The sequence below is a fragment of the Mesocricetus auratus genome, unplaced genomic scaffold (genome assembly GCF_017639785.1).
Source record: "Mesocricetus auratus isolate SY011 unplaced genomic scaffold, BCM_Maur_2.0 Super-Scaffold_100007, whole genome shotgun sequence".
NCBI classification, from domain to species: Eukaryota; Metazoa; Chordata; class Mammalia; order Rodentia; family Cricetidae; genus Mesocricetus; species Mesocricetus auratus.
Window position 1 is genome coordinate 7,203,212 of NW_024429191.1, and position 20,294 is coordinate 7,223,505.

The 20,294-nt window shown below is 46.6% G+C and overlaps 1 protein-coding gene across 12 annotated transcripts in view; it reads right to left on the minus strand.

Annotated features, from left to right (window-relative positions):
- The window catches only part of Mgrn1 (mahogunin ring finger 1), a 51,749-nt gene extending 31,842 nt beyond the window's left edge, over positions 1-19,907 (minus strand). For 4 of the 12 annotated variants that reach the window (XM_021233869.2, XM_021233868.2, XM_013121714.3 and 1 more), the window contains exon 1: positions 19,684-19,906. In XM_021233869.2, coding sequence (XP_021089528.1) covers positions 19,684-19,771 — 88 coding nt within the window. In that variant the 5' untranslated portion in view covers positions 19,772-19,906. Of the gene's footprint in view, positions 1-19,683 lie in introns of all 12 variants that reach the window. The other 8 variants (XM_005081680.4, XM_013121717.3, XM_040748140.1 and 5 more) reach the window with 3 other exon arrangements.
- Positions 19,908-20,294: the final 387 nt, after the last annotated feature.

The window sequence follows — 20,294 nt, forward strand, 5'->3', positions numbered from 1 at the left end:
GTGGTATCCACCTAGACTCCAGAGCACTTAAAACACTAAACTTACAGGGCAGGTGACATGGCACAGTGGTTAAGAACACGTGCTGCTCTTGAAGAGGAGCAGGCTTGGTTTCCAGCACCCACATGGTACCTACAACCATCCTTAACTCCAGGTTCAGGAGATCCAATGCCCTCTTCTAACCTCTGTGTGAACCAGGCATGCATGTGATGCATATAACATACATGTAGGCAAAATACTCATATACATAATATAGAATAAATATATCTCAAAAATTAAAAAAAATTAAAGCCGCTAAACTTGCATTTCTCCTCTGAGGAAAAAGATGAAAGGCTTCAGATGTTGAAAGAATTGAACACACACACCCCTAAAGAAAACCAGAAGCCAGGCCTCTCGTAAACTTCCAGCCTGAGGCTAGCCCACCACACCCCAATACTCTCTAACACAGATGACCTAAGCAGAAGCCTAGATGACCATGGTCTCATGGATGCTAGGACTGTTCAGACTGCATATCCCTCAACTTAGTGAGCATCAGTAACTTCTGGGCCCCTAAATCCATGAGAGTTCTTCTTAGGGTCCCACTGGGAATTTTGAGCTTCTCTGGCAACCAGGAACACCCAACATGGACCTGTGTCTTTCCTGACAAGGCCAGTAAAGTAAGTAAGGGCCCAGGAGATAAGGTCAGGCAGCTCTTACCCAGGGTAGGAGCTCAGATCCAGGAGGCCAGCACAGCTGTCTCTGACTATAGGAGCAGCAGACAGAACCTAACCTCTATTTTAGTGCTAACTTACCATGTGTACCAGACAGTCAACTGCAGCCAAACAAAAAGAACAATGTGACGACTAGTTCAAAACATAATACTTGCGTTTTATAGATTGCCTCACAGTGCTCCATAAAAGACCTGCACATACTGGCATGGAGCAGAATGATTTATACATATGTAGAATGATGTGTGCTAGTAAGATCAGAAGAGCATGCCGCATGTACTCCTGGATCCTGCTGGACACACACACAACACAAGCTATGAGAACAAACAGAACGGTCTCAAAAGATATGTCTGAAAAGCTACCAGAGAAAGCCATGTGAGGTCCAAGAAAAGAACCAAAGTCCTGGCTTTCTGCTCTGCAATGGGTCTTTGCAATAAACATGTAACGTGGTGGTTTTGTCGATAATGAGAATGACTGCAACAAAGAAAAGTATGAGGACATTTTCCCAAATTACCTGCAGCCATACACAGCCCTGCTACTATAAAAGTACTGGCACATATGAGCACCTATAGGGAGAGAATCTCAAGGCATAGGTGGCTTCTGATCATGTCTGGCCTTGGCCTTTTAATCCTGGCCAACCTCTATTCATCTAACAGTGAGTGTGAACCACAGAGCAAAGGAGTAGGACTTTGACCAGCAGCTGCAAAACAGCCTTGTCTGTCCTCACATACACAAAACATCAAATGAATGGCTGCTAGGAAACTTGCCTGTGCTAAGATCCCTCTGACAGGCTGACACTGCACTTGCTGTTCAGCAAGAGATACAAAAGGAGGTGCAAGGAAGATGCAACTAGATGCAAGAAGTCCACTGATACCACACATGACTATGACCCAACACTTAAGTACCCTTGGAATATTCCACAGCAAGGGTAGCCTTGGTCTGAAAGCAGGCTTGAGAGAAGGCACAATGAGCACAAAAGCTGAGATGCACCAGAGCCCCAAGCAGGATATAGGTACATGGCTAGGAAACATCCTGCCCCAACCTCCTCCAGAGGTCCTTTAAGAAACAACCACATTGTGAACCCAGACTCCAAATACTGGTGTAGGAGCCAGCCTCCAAGATGGTCTCAAGTCCAACAGAACCCAGAGGAAACAGAGAAGGATGAACACATAACCAGACCCCCAGGCAAGACAGATGTTACCTGCACTTGAGCACATTCAAGCTGCTGTCCATGGGAAGGTGCTATGATAAAGAGTGGGGAACCCTGCTAATGACCCACATCAACCTGCAGGACATGTGCAAGCCAGCTCTCAACTCCATGGCAGCCTGCAAGAGAGCCAGGGCAGAACCACCTCCAGATGGTTCCCAGACTCCTGAGCATTCTTGTAAGCTGTTGAACATTTGGGGGGAGGGGGATTCAAAGCAGGGTTTCTCTATGTACACCTGGCTTTCCTAGAACTTGATCTGTAGACCAGGCTGGACTCCAACTCGGAGATCTGCTTATCTCCTAAATATTGGGGTTAAAGGTGTGCACCACCACTGCCTAACTTAGATATTATTATTAGTTTAATTATGTGTATCTATGTAAATATGTGCAGGAGTCTGTAGAAGCCAGGGGCCAGCTCCTCCTGGAGCCACCTGACATGAATGATGGGTATTGAACCTGGTCCTCCGGAAGAACACTACATGCCTTAACCACTGAGCCATCTCTGCAGACCAGCTGTTAAACTCTAAAGTTACATTGCCAGGAAACACTGGTTCTTCCCTCCTATGACCTTGGGACTCCCAAAACATTTCAGTAGTCACTACCCTGATCAAGGCCACTAGTATCCTACCTTCCAGGCTCCACACTACCACTAATCCACAAAGTCTTTCCCACATCTTAACACCACCAATGGGTTTTAAGCATTCTCTTCTCTACAACACTCACAGCCCCACGTACACCTCAAGACTCTGTATGTGCGCTCCCCTTTGCTTATGGAGCTCTCCCACCTGTCACTTCTGCACAAGGCCTCTTCCGACCACTTGCTTCTAACTGTAGCCTCCATCACCCACCTGCCTGCTGAGCACACCCTGCCCCTTGCTGTATTTTCCTTCCACAATGTCTTCAGTCCAATGGACCCTATATTGGAGGCTCCAAAGACTTACAGTTCTATATTTTAATTAACTTCAGAAAGTAAGAGGTAATAAGGAAAACAGTTTGCTTTGTTTATACTGTCACTGATCTACAAATAACATTTAACTTGTAAAACAAAAATTTCAAATGGTCTGAGATATGGGAAAATATGTCTGTCACAGCAATGATTATAATATCCCAAAATGCCAGGTGGTGGTGGTGCACACCTTTAATCCCAGCATTCAGGAGGCAGAGGCAGGTAGATCTCTGTGAGTCCAAGACCTGCCTGGTCTACAAAGAGAGTTCCAGGACAACCAGGGCGACACAGAGAAACCCTGTCTTGAAAAACCAAAAGTATATAATAATAATAATAATAATAACATCCCAGACTGCCTGAAGTTCTATCTAGAGTGAGATAATGATGATGACCACACAACTGAATATACTAGAAACCACCAACTAAATTTAGGAACTTGGTACATGGGTAATGTCCCAATAAAACCATTAGCAAGACTATATATAACTAGCAATTAGATGCTGTTGGGCTGCAGAGGGAGCTCAGCAGGAATCGGTTTGCCTAGCATGCTGGGGGTGGGGGTGGTGTTTGTCTCATCTCCTGTGTGCATGAGAGCACACGAGCATGTGTGCACAAAACTGAGGACATGCCTGCTCCGTGGAATGGTCAAGGGAAGGTTTTTATTGTAGATATGAGAGAGAGAACAGCCAGAGGCACAGAAAGAGTCCAGAGCAGAGAGAGAAAGCAGACTGAATATGGCCATGAGAGAAGCAAGAGCAGAATGGGGGGGGGGGGGGTGAAGAGGGAGAATGAGAAAGTGAGCACAACCAAAGTAGCAGGTTATGAGGAGAATGAATAGCTAGAGAAGGGAAGCCCCTGACGAGGGGAGTATAGAAGAGGGGAGGAGGCGAAAAGGGCTAGGATGCTAGCCTGGACTCTGAAAAGTGCAGGAGGTACTAAGATACAGGAGGGAGCCTGGAGGCTAGCACTGCTTTGATATGCTAATAGATACCACAGAAAGCCATCTGTCCCTTCTGCCTTTCAGAATTTTCCTTTGGACTTGACACTGGGAAGATGGCTCAATGGATACTCACTTGCCACCAAGCAGGATGATGGAGCTCTATTCTCAGGACTCACGTGGTGGAAGGAGAGTCCTTTGACTGCCATCACTGCATGTGCACACACCCACACGCACTCACAAATGAATTAATAAGATGTAATGAAATTTTTTAAAAAGAAAGAGAGAATGAAAAGGCAAAGCATGTATTTGAGTCCAAATCAGGAATTTAGGGCAATTTGGGAAATACCAACTCAAAAACAAAAAAGGAAAATCACAGACCAACCTGGGGAGAGCTGAGGAAAAAGATCTGGAAGGATCCACAAGAAACCCTGTTGACAAATCTCAGAGGAAAAGAACATGAAGTGGAAAACAACCTCAATACCCTTTGCAAAATCAACTGCACTGCTAATTCTCACCCACTCATTCAGCTTCTTGTTGCTGTTTTAATTTATCTGAGAGAATCTGGGATTAGGTAAGAGGTTCTTGGTCTAGACCAGTGGTTCTCAACCTTCTTAATGTGTAACCCTCATGTTGTGGTGAGCCCCAACCATAAGATTATTTTTGTTTCTATTTCATAACTGTAATTTTGCTAGTTATGAATTATACTGCAAATATGTAGTATGCAGGACAGCTGATATGTAACCCCTGTGAAAGGGTTGACTCCAAAGGGTTCCACAGATTTGGAACCACTGGTCTAGACCCTTATCCACTTGCAACAAAACCTCTAGCCTTTGATTCAGACCTGGTCTGAAGGCAACTTGCTCATAAAGGCCTTCCCTCAGCACCTCAGCACCTCAACACCCCACACCCTCCCCTGAGAATGAAGGCTGAGGCCCTGCATCTGGGTGTGGGGGGCTTCTCATCTTGCCTGAGGCCTTCACATCCCAGGAATATGGACTCCTGACTCATGGGTTCCAAAGGTTCCAGCTAATTCAATCCCTTTCTCATACTCCAGGCACCCCCCAGAGGACTAAATACCCCTGCACCTGGCCCTAAGGGACCTTCCCCTGACCTGGCCCTTTGCTCCCCTGCCATCATTTACTTAGCTTTCCTCCTTCCATCTAGCCCAACAGGCTGTGCCTGCCTTGAACCCCAAAGTGAAGTCAACCTCAACCATCTAGAGGCTGTTCTCTGCCAAATCCTCCCTGAACAACCCTGAATCGCAGCATGTCTCTGCTGTGATGGCCTATGCAGTTAGAGCTCAACACACACCAAATGAGGGAAGGCAGAGGATGTCATGTCCAATGTTTGACAACACCGGAAACTGAGGTATAGAGGTCACAAGTTCAGGTCACACAGCCAGTGAGATGTGCTGCTCCCCCTGTGCTCTTGTCCTTCTACCACAGCAAGCAAAGTGTTATGACAAAGCCACTTAGTGTGCATACTGTAAGAAACACAGCAGCTCCTCAGGCCCAAGTATCAGCTTGCTGGGTGGTTTCAATCATCACCCCCCTGTAAGAAGGGAATAAGAAAGGCAGGATAAAAGGTGGTTGACATACATAGGAAACTACACTAATTGTACCCGGTGAAAATTCTTCTTGACCCCTTACAGGACAGGTGTTGCCAGTTCACAAAGTGCTGACACATTGCCCCTAAACCCAGCTCCATGATGCAACTGGGGCAACCTGCAAGATCAGAGCATCACAGAACCTAGAGAACACTGCTCTCAGGAAAGCCACCCCACCCCCAGGCTCCAGGCCTCCTGCTAAGTGGGAGGCAGGGAGGGCAGCAGCCCCGCCCACAGCTTGCTAGTTGTCAAAGGTAGATTTAGCTCCCACCAATCACCTGCTTACTGACCCTTGGGCCCTAAGTGCACAGACCAGCACTTCTCTTTGCTCTCCACGGAGCTTCCCAGTCTGTTCCTCTCTAGGTTCAAACTTAACCTGCCACAGGAAGAGGTGCTGACAGGACGAGGAAAGTCACCCCTAGATGGAATCTTGGCTTATCTGCAAACTAGATAAAATGCCCAGCCATCAGCTTGCCTCACTCAGGACACCCTGAGGACAGGCAGGAGTGAGCATGCAGAGGAACCTCTGGCAAGTGAAGATACTTCTGGTAATGTCATCCACACTCCATCTGCCTGGTGGATACCTGAGGCTCCCCGCTCCAAGCATGAGGAGGGAGAACAATGGCAAATCTAGCTAAGCAGAGCAGTGATTATGAAAGAGTCTAGCTTGTGTGTCTCCACAAGCTTAGCCTATACAGCCCTTTTCTGGAAAAAGCTTCCACAACCTCCAGGATGGCCCCTGCTGCTGGGCACAGGAGGCAGCTGAGTGCAGGGCAGATGGAATAATTCCACAGTTCCTTATGGAAAACAGTCAGTAAGATACATGAAGGGTATGAAGGATAAACATCCAATGTCCCCAAGTAACGAAACAACCCCCAAACAACTGCCAGGTCCCAAAGAAATCCGGAAGAAATAACTCTCACCCTCACCTCCTACCCTAAACCTCTCCAGCACCTCACCTTCATCTCCTTCCCCAGCTTCGGATTCCTATAGCACCCAGGCATTTTGGCCACACAATCTCTTGGATCTCTAGGTCCTCTACTCTTGACTCCTGGTCCTCTCCCCTCTTCCTCTCTCACCCACCTCCCTCACAGTCCGGTTCAGGCCAGATGCCTCTGGCTGAATTTTCCCTGTATCTACAATAAAAACCTCAACTATACCTTGGAGAGGTTGTGTCCCCATTTCCCTTTATCTGGTACTGAAACCCAGGAGGAACATCTATGAGCCTCTTTCTTAACTAAACAAAGTTGCTAATTTGACTCTCCTAAGGTATATATGAATCATTTGTTTCTGCCAGCTTTTGCCATCCACCAAATTTGACTCCAAATTCTAGTGTCTGCCTGTTCAGCCACTTCTTCCCTCCACCTGCTCTAATAAACCATCTCTCAGTATCTACTCGGTAAGTCTCTCTGGTTCCTGGAGTGCCCATCACCTGGGCATGTCTCCATCTCTCTGGCCTGCTATGCCCTCATAGGCATCTCTCTACTAAGACGGTTATTCCCCTCTCTCTATTGGGATCCTCCTTTCCCCAAAAGCCTCTCACAGTCCACTTCTTTGGCTGTTTTCTCTTCTACCTGTTCTAACACCTCACCTCTCCTCCGCTGGGTAAGTGTCACCCTGGAGTTGCCTGCTTTGTGTGCTGTTACTACAAAAGCCACACTGGTGTGCCAGAAAGCTCCTTTCACACTACTGGGCCCTATCGTGTGGAAAGGGACTTCTCTCCTTTGTGATTTGGCCATTTCTCTCAGTTCACTTCAATCTAGGGGCTGCCCTAGACTGAAATTCTTGTCACTATATCACTCCCACTGCTTCCTTTGGCCCTTAGCTCCTTCCTGGAGCATCCTCACCTCCCCAGAAGCTTCCGTCCCACAGCTTCCTTAAGTCCTTCCCTGTCTCTAAGACACCAGAACCCTCCCTCGGATGGAGTCCTGTGATCCTGTCCCTTCTGTCTCTCAGCAGCCTCCTGGAAGTCCTACTGCATCCTTACACCCTCCCGAGCCTTATATGACCATTTCCCTCTTCCTCCTCAGACTCAGAGATTTTAAAGCCTCACTGCCTTACTGTAAACGGCTTGGCCTCAGTACATACAGCTCAATGGCCAAAAATCAGCACACTCAATTTTCACATTCTCTCATATGGTAACAACTCCTGCCACTGCACAAACAAATGATCCCCAAATCTCTTACAGCTAAACTTTCTCTGCTCTACCCTTCTAACAGTCTCTTATCTCTAAGTTTCTCTACTTTCCACTCTTAAAAATCTTTTCTTTCCACGGAGCGTTGGTGGTGCACACCTTTAATCCCAGCACTCGGGAGGCAGAGGCAGGCGGATCTCTGTGAGTTTGAGGCCAGCCTGGTCTACAAGAACAAGTTCCAGGACAGGCTCCAAAACTAAAAATCTTTTCTTTCTAAGATTTTATTGCTCTCTGCTTTCTAAAAATCTCTTAAGACTATCTTGGGATTTGTAAGTTCATTGGGTATGGTTAAAAAATCTGTAACAAAATTTAGCTTAAATTTTCAAGAAAAAGCCAGGCAGTAGTGGCACACACCTTTAATCCCAGCACTCGGGAGGCAGAGGAAGGTGGATCTCTATGAGTTCAAAGACAGCCTGGTCTACAGAGCAAACCCTGTCTCGGAAAAAACAAAAACAAAAACAAAACAACAACAAAAAGAAAAAGAAAAATAGGATAGGTGTTTTTAAATAGCAACCATGTGGCTCACCTTGATCCTGGCTGATGACCTCATCAGGATAGAAGTAACCATGTGGCTAGCGGCCATCTTTATAGAGGCTAAAAACAGTACATGTACTGTAACTCTACCATCTTAATTAAGATGATCATGTGGTGTAAACCAACTAAAGCAACAATTATAAAACTTAGTCCTTCTGAGTCCTCTGCTTATCCTTGTGTCTCCTTTTAAACAAAGGATATAAAGCAGGTCTCCAAAATATTTTGGATTAGGATAGATTTTTGTATTATGATAAATTCTTAGGGTTATAAAGATATACTCAGGTTATATTGACTTAGAGATGTATGTCTAACTACTTAAGTCTTTGCCAACTGTATTCAACACCAAGCTTCTAGAAATTTTAAATAAGGAACAACATTTGTTTGATGAATAAGTTATGTTTAATAAATAAGGCTTACAAATTCCCAAGTTATAAAGGTATACTCAGGTCAACAGAAACTGACTTAAGAGATGTACGCCTAACTACTTATGTAACTGACTTGAAAATATGCCTAGCCTCTTTGTCTCTGCAATTTTGCTAAGCTTTAGTTACTTGAACAAACTGAATCATACCAAAAAACCTGACATTTTGTAATGGTATGCTATTTAAAAAAATCAAAAGTTTCCAGTATGGACTGCATTTATGATTTAAATTTTATTTATGGTTTAAAGCTTTTGTTTTGGTTTTTTGTTTTTTGAAACAGGATCTCACTACGTAGCCTTGGCTGTCCTAGAATTCACTATATAGACCAGGCTGTCCTTGAGCTCAGAGATCTACCTGCCTCTGCCTCCCAAGTACTGGGATAAAAGGTTTGTGCTACCACTGTGCCTGGCAAACAACAACAAAAAAAAAAACCCCACAAAATCAAATTCTTTAATGTGTGCTCAAAGCTATGCTCATAGTCAGGCTAAGTACAAATGTAATTCATTTATAAGGAGAAGCATTAGTTATTTAGTCTCCTGTATGTGTTTTCAAGGTTAAGTCTGAAAGCAAGTAACTAAAAACAAGTTTGTTAAAATCAGATCTACTTAATAGATATACAAACTCCTCGAAGATCTGATAAATATGCCATTTAAAGTGATTAGTGAAAAAGTTCCCCATGATAGACAGGAATGCCAACTCCTCATAGCAACTCTAAGGTCTCCAAAGAAGACAGTGGGGCACAGATGACTCTGCCTGGATTGTGGTAACTCTAACCACTGGGAAAAGAACTGCTGCATGCCTTACCCACTGCCAGGGCCTGCCCAAACTGTTGACACTGTTATGTTGACTGCTCTGGTCTGCCTGGTCAATGCAGGTCAGTTTCCCCAAGTCCCTCCTCTATAGGAAATCTCTCAGCCCACGCTGCTCTGTGTGGCAGCTGAGGATATATTGGTGTCTTGTATGACAGCTGAAGACTACAAACTGCCCCCAAGAAACCATCAAGATTACCACAGGAAGCCTAGGGCAACCATCCGGGTAGGGATTGATACATACATAGAACATTTGGATTATACTTCCTGCTACAATGTCTCAGATCTCGGGTGATGTTGATGGCTGTAGCTCTAACAGTTTGGCAGCAGCAAGCACCTAGCTCCTCCCTGCAAGGTTGCAGCAACCTGGTCAGGTCATTTTATATGTAAAATCAGGCCTCAGACCTCACTTTTTTAGAACCATTAGGTCTCCTGCTGAGAAAGTCAGACACAGTTTACCTCGTTTACTGGTTTTACTCTAAAAGATATAAACTCACAAAATAGGTTTCAATTGAACTTTTTACTATTTTTTTATTTAAAGGAACTTGCTTTGCTTAATGACTGCTCCCGGTGATCAACCAAGTGTCTCATTGTAAATGACTGGATGGAAAGAATTGGTTTAAAGTTTTATGTAAGTTGTAAGGGTCTAAGAAAATGTTTTAAGGTATATAAATGCAAGTTGTAAAGGTCTAAGTAAGTGATTTAAGGTATGAAAAAATGTGAAGTGTTTCAGATTTCCTTCTCTCTCTATGCTATTGTTATAGTAAGACTTCAAAATTTCCAAGTTTCAATCAATCCAGTGGCAGTGGTGGCACACACCTTTAATCCCAGCACTCAGGAGGCAGAGGCAGGCGGATCTATGTGATTGAGGCCAGCGTGGTCTTCAAAGTGAGTTCCAGGACAGCCAGGATTATTACACAGAGAAACAAACAAAAATCAATGGAGTGATGGGGGATGTCCTTCTGTATATATGTTTCTCTTATTGGTTGATGAATAAAACTCTGTTTGGCCAATGAGGCAGGAAGATAGACAGGACTAGGAGATGAAGGGAATTCTGGGAAAGGTAGGTGGAGGGAGACCTCGACAAGAGATGCCATGGAGGAACCAGGAGGATAGGACATACCAGGCATTCTCTGGTAAGATAAAGCCATGTAGAAACACATAGATTAGTAGTTATGGGCTAATAATTAAGACAGAGCTAGCCAGTAAGAAGCCCTAGCTATCAGCCAACAGTTTAATAATCAATACAGCATCCATGTGTTTATTTGGGGCTGAGAAGGATGGCGGGGCCTGGCAGGACAAAACAACGCCAGCAACTATGGAGTTCCAATAACCCATTAATCTAGTTCTGGGTAAGCCACAATCTTAAAATTCTAAATTTCCTTTGGTTGTTTTCTAAGTATATTAAGGTGCTTCTTAACATGCTGAAAACTACATATCCAATCTATATATCCAGCCTTCTTGCATAGCAGAAAGAGTTTTCAAGCTTTAAATCCAAAACTGTAGCTTTTGCGGTGCCTCAAAGTTGAGTCTACTGCTTTCTCTACAATGTGGACTTCAGTACAGATTACAAACAGTGGTAATGCTAATATATCTAAAACTTTTATCCTTTTTTTTGTAAACTTAAAAAATTCTTGTAAGCAAGCCAGGCACTGGTGGCAAACACCATTAATCCCAGCACTCAGGAGTCAGAAGCAGGTGGAGCAAAACAAAGAAACCAAACAACAATTCTTGTAACCTTCAGCAGGTTTCGACTTGGATCCACCTGTCTTGGGTCAAATGAACTCCAGGTAAGTATGCCTGTCAATCAATTAACAGCCTAAGCTTCTCCTTTACTGCCTGCCCCTGAGGGTGGGTTTCCCCTTCCCCTGGTCTTGGAACTCCTCCTCTCCCCAAACTACCAGGACCATGGACCTGGAAGTTTCAAGTGTACACCCAAGATAAAGATTTTTCCCCTAAGCCTCATAACTTTACCCTCTGTCCCTAGTCTATATCCAACCCAGCAGATTTCCAACCAAATGAAGACTGTAAACTGCTCCAAACTGCCTACAGCATGCCAGTCCTAGATGCTGCATCCCAGACCTCCAAAGCAGCTTGCACTTCACTATTCCCAGGAGGTCCCTCAGAACATGGGCAGCAAGTGAAATGAATGTCCCCCAGCCTGCGCTCCCATCTCCCTTCCCAGCCTTTGGTCAACACTACAGCCTTCCTGCACCCTGACAACAAAGCTCTAATTTCAGCTGAGAAGCAATTACAGAAGAGACAAAGTTGCCCCCATCAACAAAAAGGCTGGAATTTAGCTGAGCAGTAGTGGTGCACACCTTTAATTTAATTTAATCCCAGCACTCAGAAGAGGCAGGCGGATCTGTGAGTTCCAGGACAGCCAAGGCTACAGACAGAAAGTCAGTCTCCACACCCCCCCCCAAAAAAGGCTGAAATTTCAGGTCCCAAAGAAACTCAGGACAAATGGCTAACTGTGGTGCCAGTTTTAACAATCCAAACCACATGCTGGCCAGGCTCTCAGCATCCCAAGTACCTGTTAAGAGTTCTGGCTCCCAGCCGGTGTTGGTGGTGCACTCCTTTAATCCCAGCACTCGGGAGGCAGAAGCAGGCGGATCTCTGTGAGTTCGAGGCCAGCCTGGTCTACAGAGCTAGTTTCAGGACAGCCTCCAAAACAATACAGAGAAACCCTGTCTCGAAAAACCAAAAAAAAAAAAAAAAAAAAAAAAAAAAAAAAAGGGTTCTGGCTCCCCCAACCCTAAACTTCAACAGCCTCTGAGCTTCGCTTTTCTTCTGTTTGGCTGGAACCTCCAGCTGCTTCTGCACCATCTGAAAAGCCCTATTCCTCCCTCTCTCCCTCCCCCCCTTCTCTGCCGGGCCCCCAAACCCTGCTCACTCTGAGACTCTCCGAACAAAGGCACCAAAAAGTCCAGTTTCGAATTCTTGGCAACTATAACAACTTCCTCCCCTGTTGCCTCGAGCAGCCCAAATTCCCACCTAAGAGCTTAGCTTTTGACCATACTTGGGCACAAATCCAGCTTGTGGTAGACGCATCATCATCCCTCACCTACAATCTATAAAGTCTCCCTGCTTTATTTAGTTCAGGGGTACAACTTCTCTGGCCTCAATCTCTGGGACCAGAGAACCCACCTGGCAGTTGCTCTGCTCCAATATACCTGTTGTCATACTTTTTTCACTTTGGCTTGATCTGGCTTACTGTGTCAGCAGAGAAACTTATGGGGGGGGGGGGGGACGTAGAAAACCTATTACCTTCTCCCAGCTTCTCTTTCCTATAAAAAATAAAATCCCTACCACTTCAGCCATTCATTCTTTTTGCCCTCTTGATCCTCTGCTTTTGACTCCTAGTCTCCTCTCTTGTCCCTCTCCTCATCCTCCCCTCTCCCTCCACGCTTCAGTATATTCTGTGACCCATGCTCAGTCTGGACTCTTCCAGAGGCCTCTGGCTGTTCTCATCCTAATAAATACAATACAAACCTTCTCCTCAACCATACCTAGGAACAGGTATATACTCATTTTTATTCAGCAAGCATGTAGACAGTTGCATGGGACCCAGGGCAAGAGCATGGGAAGCCAGACTGAAGTAACCCCAGGCAGGCACTCTTGATTTAAAGGTGGTACAAGCAGGAGCCAGCACTGCCCAGGATCATCCAGAAAACTTTCAAGTCCCATACCAAACAAATTCTAGCTGGCCGGGGGCTGGTCTCACCCTGCTGGCTTCCCTTGAAGAAAGATGGCTTTCAAAGTCTGGAATCCAGAGGCTACCCCTGGTTTTAAGTCAGGGAGCTGGGCCACAGCAGGTGAGCAGCCTTTCGAGGACCCAGAGTAAGTTGCTGGCATTGCTCTAAAGACCTCTGTCCCCAGACTTCTAACGCAGTGCTCTCCTGACCAGTTTGGTTGATAGCTCCTACACAGAGACTAGAACAGAGCCCCAGTAAAGTAAGAGTAACCAGCAACTTCCCTGGGGTATTTATAGCAGGAAGCACTGAAGACAAGTGGCTCCAAAACTGTGCAGGGAGCACACTTCCACACCCACTCAAATAAAGCCTCCTTCACCCTGGGAGGAACACAAGACCCACGTGTGTCCTCGAGAGGTTCCCAGAGAGAGGAAAACAAAGCCCAAGTCAGATACTGGATAGCAAGCAACAATCACCACAGGAGCCTCCACCTCAGCTGCAGTCACACAAAGGAGCTTGATCCAGGAGTCTCTGGGCATGTCCAGCTCCTAGAGCCAGGCCAGGGCCAGAAGGCATCTGAGCGGAACTAGAGGGAGGCTGATCTGCCAGATGCAGGACATGGACAGTATTGCTAGTAGCCAGTGCAGGGCTGGTCCTCCCAGCCAAGCTTCAAGACCTCCAAGACAGAAATTAGAGGCCAGTGTCCATTGCAGACATGGAAACACAGGCCCAGAGAGACACAGAAACTAACTTAGGGACAATAACAGCAACTCACCCCAAAGCAAAAGCAACCAGCTCTTCGAGCAGTTCATTTACACAGCCTATCTGAGTCTGGGTGCCAGGTCTGAGCCAGACTCCTACTGACCTCCAAGAAGTAACATGCTCTCAGTCTTGACTATGCCAGGCAAAAGAGGTAAAGGGAGCCTTCTAGACAAAAGAGGAATTCATCCATGGGGAAAGGTCCCATTTCTGTTTATTTGAGATACGAGCCTCAACATGTTGTCCAAGCTGGTCTTGAACTTACAGGCTCAAGCCTCCTTCCTCAGCCACTCAAGGAACTAGACTACACTTTGCCTTAGCTTTTATAATTTTTTTTGGTAGGGAGGGGGGTGAAAAACTGGGGATAAAACCCAGGGCCTCACACAAGCTAGACAAATGCTCTCCCCCACTGCAGTGCATACATCCCCAGTCCTTGGGGTAGAGTTCTTGGCTTCTGCCTCTAACAGAGGGGACTTGGCCTCTGCTACATACCTAAGGAAAGAGGACACCTCCTCGGGGTAAATGTAGACACCATCCCAGTGTCTAGGGCTGGTGACAGGAAAGGAGAATGCGGCCACCCAGACCATGGTTACCCAGCTACTGCAATGAATGGAACTCACACACCACCAGAAAGTTGGTCACAGGTCTTATCCCACCACCTGGGCCCCAACCTCTCCGTTACTTTTTTTAAAAACTAGTTTGTTTACCTTTATTTTATGTGCATTGGTATAAAGGTGTCAGACCCCCTGGAACTGTGGTTACAGGCAGTTGTAAGCTACCATGTGGGTGAATTCTCAGTGCTCTTAACTGCTGAGCCATCTCTCCAGCTCCCTCCATTGCTTCTTTGAAGTGACCTGGTATGTAGTGGTGTCGTCAAATAGTAGGGCAAGGCAGACAGCTCTACATGCCAGTCATTTAGGTGTGTGAGGAAACAAGGGCTGTGCCTCTGCATTGGCCAGGGGGAAGCAGGGTTTGACCAGCAAGCTGCTGTGAGGCTCCAAATAGGCAGGCACATGAACTCGGAGGAGTTTTCACAGCTGCTGTTACCACACTGGGTTTCCAGAAGCCAGGGGGAAATCTGTGTTAGAAGCAGAACTCTGGGTCCCAAGGACCCCATACTTTCCATTTCAGCACAAAGATTCCCAGACTTGGGAACCCTCAGCTGAGTTCCTGTCTGACTCCCTTGCTGAGACAGAATCCCCAGGGACACAAGGCAAGGCTGTTGTGTCACCCTGCCCTCTCCACCCCATATCAGAAAGGGCTCACAGGACTCTTCAGGAAGATCACAGATCTGCAAACCTGGCTTGGTCACTCTAGACAAAAATGCCAAATCAGAGGGAACCTGCCAAAAAGAGCTGCAGTGCCTAAGGCTAGTGTGTTGTGGCTAGCTACCAAATCCCTTACAAGCTGGCTGTACTGGCTAGTTTTTGGTCAACTTGACACAAGCTAAATCATCTAAGAGAAGAGAACCTAAATTAAGAAAATGCCTCCACAAGACCAGGTTGTAGACAAGCCTGTAGGGCATTTTCATAATTGTGACTGATGAAGGAGGGCCCAGCCCACTGCAGGTGGTACCATCAGGGCTGGTGGTCCTGGGTTCTAAAGGAAAGCAGGCTGAGCAAGCCATGAGGAGCAAACCAGTAAGCAGCATCCTCCATGGCCTCTGCATCAGGTCCTGCCTCTAGGTTCCTGCTCTGTCTGAGTTCCTGTCCTGACGTCCTTCAATGGTAGACTATGATGTGGAAGTGTAAGCAGAGTAATCTCCCTCCTCCCCAACGGTGTTTCTTCACAGCAATAGTAACACAGGAAATGGGGTAAACAGGCATAAGCAGGGCTGGGCCTACCGTCAGTTCATCCATTTCTATGCCTTAGTGTTCTCAAACAATTGTGGCCATGTGACAAGAACAGTGCTCCTCAAGCTGCAAAATTGTATTATTATTTAAGTACTTAGTTATAACTGGTATTTTCATTTAAAATTAGCTTGTAAACAAAGTGGCTTTTTATCATCCCTGGACCAGAGAAACAATTATCACTTCCTTTTAAGACTGCCTTTTAAAAAAGTACAAAATGGTAAGATTTTTCAGGGAGTGGGAGGGGAGACAGGGTCTTACCATATAACCCAAGCGAGTCTCAAACTCACTGTGTAACCCAGGCTGGCCTCAAACTTGTGGCAAACCTCCTGCCTCCACCTCCAGAGTGCTGGGATTATAGGCATAGATTACTATACCTGGCCTCAGCTAAGAAGATTTTTAAAGATTTAAATAGATGTAAAGCCAGACATAGCAGCACATATCTATAGCCCTAGAAGGCTAAGGCAGGATGATAATAAATTTGAGGCCTATCTAAAGGGTAAAATATAATTACACACATACAAAAGAGATGATTTAGTAGGTATGCTCACAGGTATAAGCAATCAGCATAAGGATGGCCCTTCTCCAGAAACACATGCACAATCTCTACCCAAATTCAACTGCTTTTGTAGAAACTGAAAAACTATACAATTTAATGGACATAAAAAGGACCCCAAGTTATTTTTAGAAAGAACCACTATGGAAAACTTTTGCTTCTATCTGGCCTCCATTAATCAGCCATGTGCTGCTACTGGCATTAAGCAGACCAGGCTTTCCCAGCCTTAGCACTGTGGGCAATTTGGACCCCCCCCCCAATTCTTTGTCCTAAAGACTGCCCTGTGGTCTATACCCACTAGATACCAGTAACACACACACCCTGAGCTGTGACAAACTATCTCTAGGCACTGCCAAATGCAAGCCCCAGGATGGAAAAGTGTGTGTGTGTGTGTGTGTGTGTGTGTGTGTGTGTGTGTGTGTGTGTGTAGGGGGTGGGGGTGGGGTGACAAAATTGTCTCAGTTGAGAAACACTGGGAATTACAAAGCAAAGGGAGAGAATGTTGTTCAGAAATAAACGCTCTCACATTTACGGTAAGCTGAATTTTGGCAAAGATGCAGAGGCACTCTGATGGAAAGAGCACTGTCTTCACATGTACTGAAGACACGGCAGCATGGCTCAACTTGCTGCTATGTTTGATGACCTGTGTTCAAGCCCTAGGACCCATGTAGTGTTAAGAACCAACTCCAAAAAAAAAAAAAAAAAAGAACCAACTCCAACATGTTATGCTCTGATGTTACACTTAAACTAGAAAAAAATTAGGAGAGGACTGGGGAAATGACTCAGTGGGTCAAGGGTTTGCATGGCAAATGTGAAGACCAGAGTTTGGCTCCCAGTGTCCACGTAAATTCTGGGTGAGTATAGTGGCCCCCTGTAATTCCAATTTCAGGAGGCAGAATTAGGGTATACCCAGAGCAAGTTGAATAGCTAGAATAGTCTAGGTTCAAGTGAGAGATTCAGCTTCAATACACAAGGCAGAGAACAAGGAAGACAAGAACAGAAACCCCCACATACACTTATAAGAATGCATATGACAGGGCCGGGCAGCGGTGGCGCACGCCTTTAATCCCAGCACTCGGGAGGCAGAGGCAGTCGGATCTCTGTGAGTTCGAGGCCGGGCTGGACCGATAGCCTCCAAAACAATACAGAGAAACCCTGTCTCGTAAAAACCAAAAAAAAAAAAAGAATGCATATGACATACACAAACCTACTGCCACCCCCAAAATAAAGAGAGGATCTCTGTGTAAACCAGGCCAACCTGATCTATATAGTAAGTTCCAGGCCAGCCAGGGATACATGGTGAGATCCTGTCTCAAAAAAGTATCATTTTTGTTTTATGTGTGTCTGTGTGCCAAGTGTATGCAGGGCCTGTGGAGGCCAGAGGAGGGCATTGGCTCCTATGGATAGACAGTTGCCATTACTATGTTGGTGCTTGTAACTGAACTTGGACCACCTCTGGTTTCTCTGTGTAACCCTGACTGTCCTGGAGCTCACTCTGAGACCAATCTGACTTCATACTCACAGAGATCCGCCTGCCTCTGCCTTCTGAGTGCTGGGATTAAAGGTGCAACAAGTATTCTTAACTGCTGAGCCATCATTAGAGCCCAAGCAATTGAAATTTTTTATTAGATGTATTCATTTTTTATTTTATATGTGAATGTTTTGTCTGCATGTATATGTGTGCACCATGTGAATGTTTGGTGTTTGAAGAGGCTAGAAGAGAGTGGTGGATCTCTTAGAACTGGAGTAAAACCACCATGTGGTGCTGGGAATTGAACCCAGGTCCTCTGGAAGAGCAACAAGTACCCCTAACTGCTAAGTTATCTCTCTAACTCACCAAGTAATTAACATCTCATGAGGTTGTTTTCTTCCTTAGGGAATTTTCATGTGCTGTCAACAATGCTGAGCTTGGATATCTGCTTTGCTTCCATCCTATTTATTTTACCCTCAACAGCTTTATTGAGATATAATTTGCGTACCATATAACTGATCCATTGTAAACATGAATGGATTTTTAGTAAATGGGTAGAATTGTGCAACCATCCCAATCAAATGTGACCTTTCTCTTCCTAAAGTTACTTTGTACCTGTTTGTAGTCAGTCTTAGCATAATCAGAGTTTGGTTTTCTGTCTTTGCAACTTTTCTTTCATCCTGGCAGTTCCCAGACCCTTACATGAACAGAATAATTTCTCAGACTTGAGTGGATATCAGAGATAACAGAGAAAATGGACTTAAAATACATGTCTCTGGGCCAAAACAAGTCTTGAAGTATGGCCTGTAACGTTTAGCAAGCTGTCCAACTAAGGAAGCAGATACTTTTGGGACTGAAATCTGGCCTGGTTTGTTTGAAAACATCTGAAGAGCAAACTTCACACTGGACACTCAGAAGACTAAACCTAAAGGCCCATTTGGATGTCCAGTGATATGTCCAGTGTTCTACCCAACCAGGAAACTGTACAGAAATAAATGTAGCTAAAGGTTGTCCAGCCACACTCATCCATTGGGGGGGGGCACCTGTAATCTCAGCACTAGAGGCCTAAGGCTGGAGAACCACCTTGAGTTTGAAATTAGCTACACAGTGAGCACCAGGTCAGCCATAGCTATATAACAGGGTTTCTGTCTTTAAAAAAAAGGGGGGGAGGGGGCCTCACAGGTCTACGAATATGATTAAGTTAATAGAGTGCTTGACTAGCACGCACTGGTTAAGTCTAGTTCAAGTTTCCAGCACCTCATAAAACTTAGCCAAGTGGCACACACCTGCAATCCCAGCACTAGATTAGAGGCAGGAGGGTTCAATGTCACCCTCAGCTATATAAGGAGTTTGAGCCAGCCTGGGCTACATAAGACGATCTGTCCTTATTTAAAAAAACAAAAAACCCACAAGCGGAAACGATAAGAGCAAGACTCCTCTGGGAGCCCACATCTAATGCTGGTCCCTACTCTTCCTCCAGCTCGCACACACAACCTACCAGTGTGTCTACCCTGCACAAGAGGGAAGGAAGGGTACGGTAGTCCTCTCCAACCATTCCAACTATTATCCTGTTTTCGAGGGGAACTCCAGTAGCTCCCTGTCGATCATCTCCCTGGGTCAAATACCAGTGTCCATCACCACAGGATAGAAGGAAACGCCTGGGTCCAAATCCGAAAGAGTTGTCAGGAGTCGGCGACCCCCGGGGATGAGGCAGTCCTCACCAAAACGCACACTGATCCCAGAGATGCCAAGCCAGGGTGCATACAGAGGCTGTGCAAAGTGGCTGGCCCAAGGTCACCAGTTAGGAAGGGGCCGCACAGGGTGCGACAGCTGCCAGTAGGGACAGCCAGGGCCGCAGCCACGCCTCAGACTCCACAGGTACCGGGAAGGGGAACAGGAGGACGGTCCGGCGCAGAACAGGGCGCTCGCTCGTCAGGTCCCCAAGCTTCCAGGTGTCCCCAGCCCGCGCTCCGCGCCCCCGTAAACTCACCCGACTTCGGGGGATAGCGGTAGGCCGAGTTGGCCTGAATGTCGATGTCCTCCACGCCCGCGATGCGGCGACTCAGGATGGAGCCCATGGTGCGCGTTTCGGCTGGCCGGCCCGAGAGGAGGGGGTGACGGCAGCGGCGTCCTCACACGGACATGGCCCAGAGCAGGCCGCACAGACGCGCGTCCACCGTCCGGGCCGCACCTCCCCACAGCCCCCGCCCCCGGCTGCCCTGGCCTGGCGCCCCGCCCCGGCCCGGCCCGCAGCTCCAGGGGAAATGGAGTCCGCTCCGGCCCCCGCCGCGCTGGACCACGGAGCGCCTGCGCACTACCTTTCCCAGGCTGCCCCTCACGTGAGCGGCCACGGCGGGGCGAACCAAGAAGCCCAGGCTGCGAAGGGGGTACCGCCGTCAGACGACGCTAACCTCTGCGGCCAAGCTCGGTGTTGACCACGAATGCCTCAGTCGCTTCATTTTCTGTCCACACTCAGACACTTGCGGAAGCTCCAGCGCCTCCCACATGAACCCAGTCTGAAAACCTCCACATGCCACAGTGGCTCTCCCCACTTCCCGAAACTCTTCTTCCGTCCTCAGCCGAAAAGGGAACAAACACCTT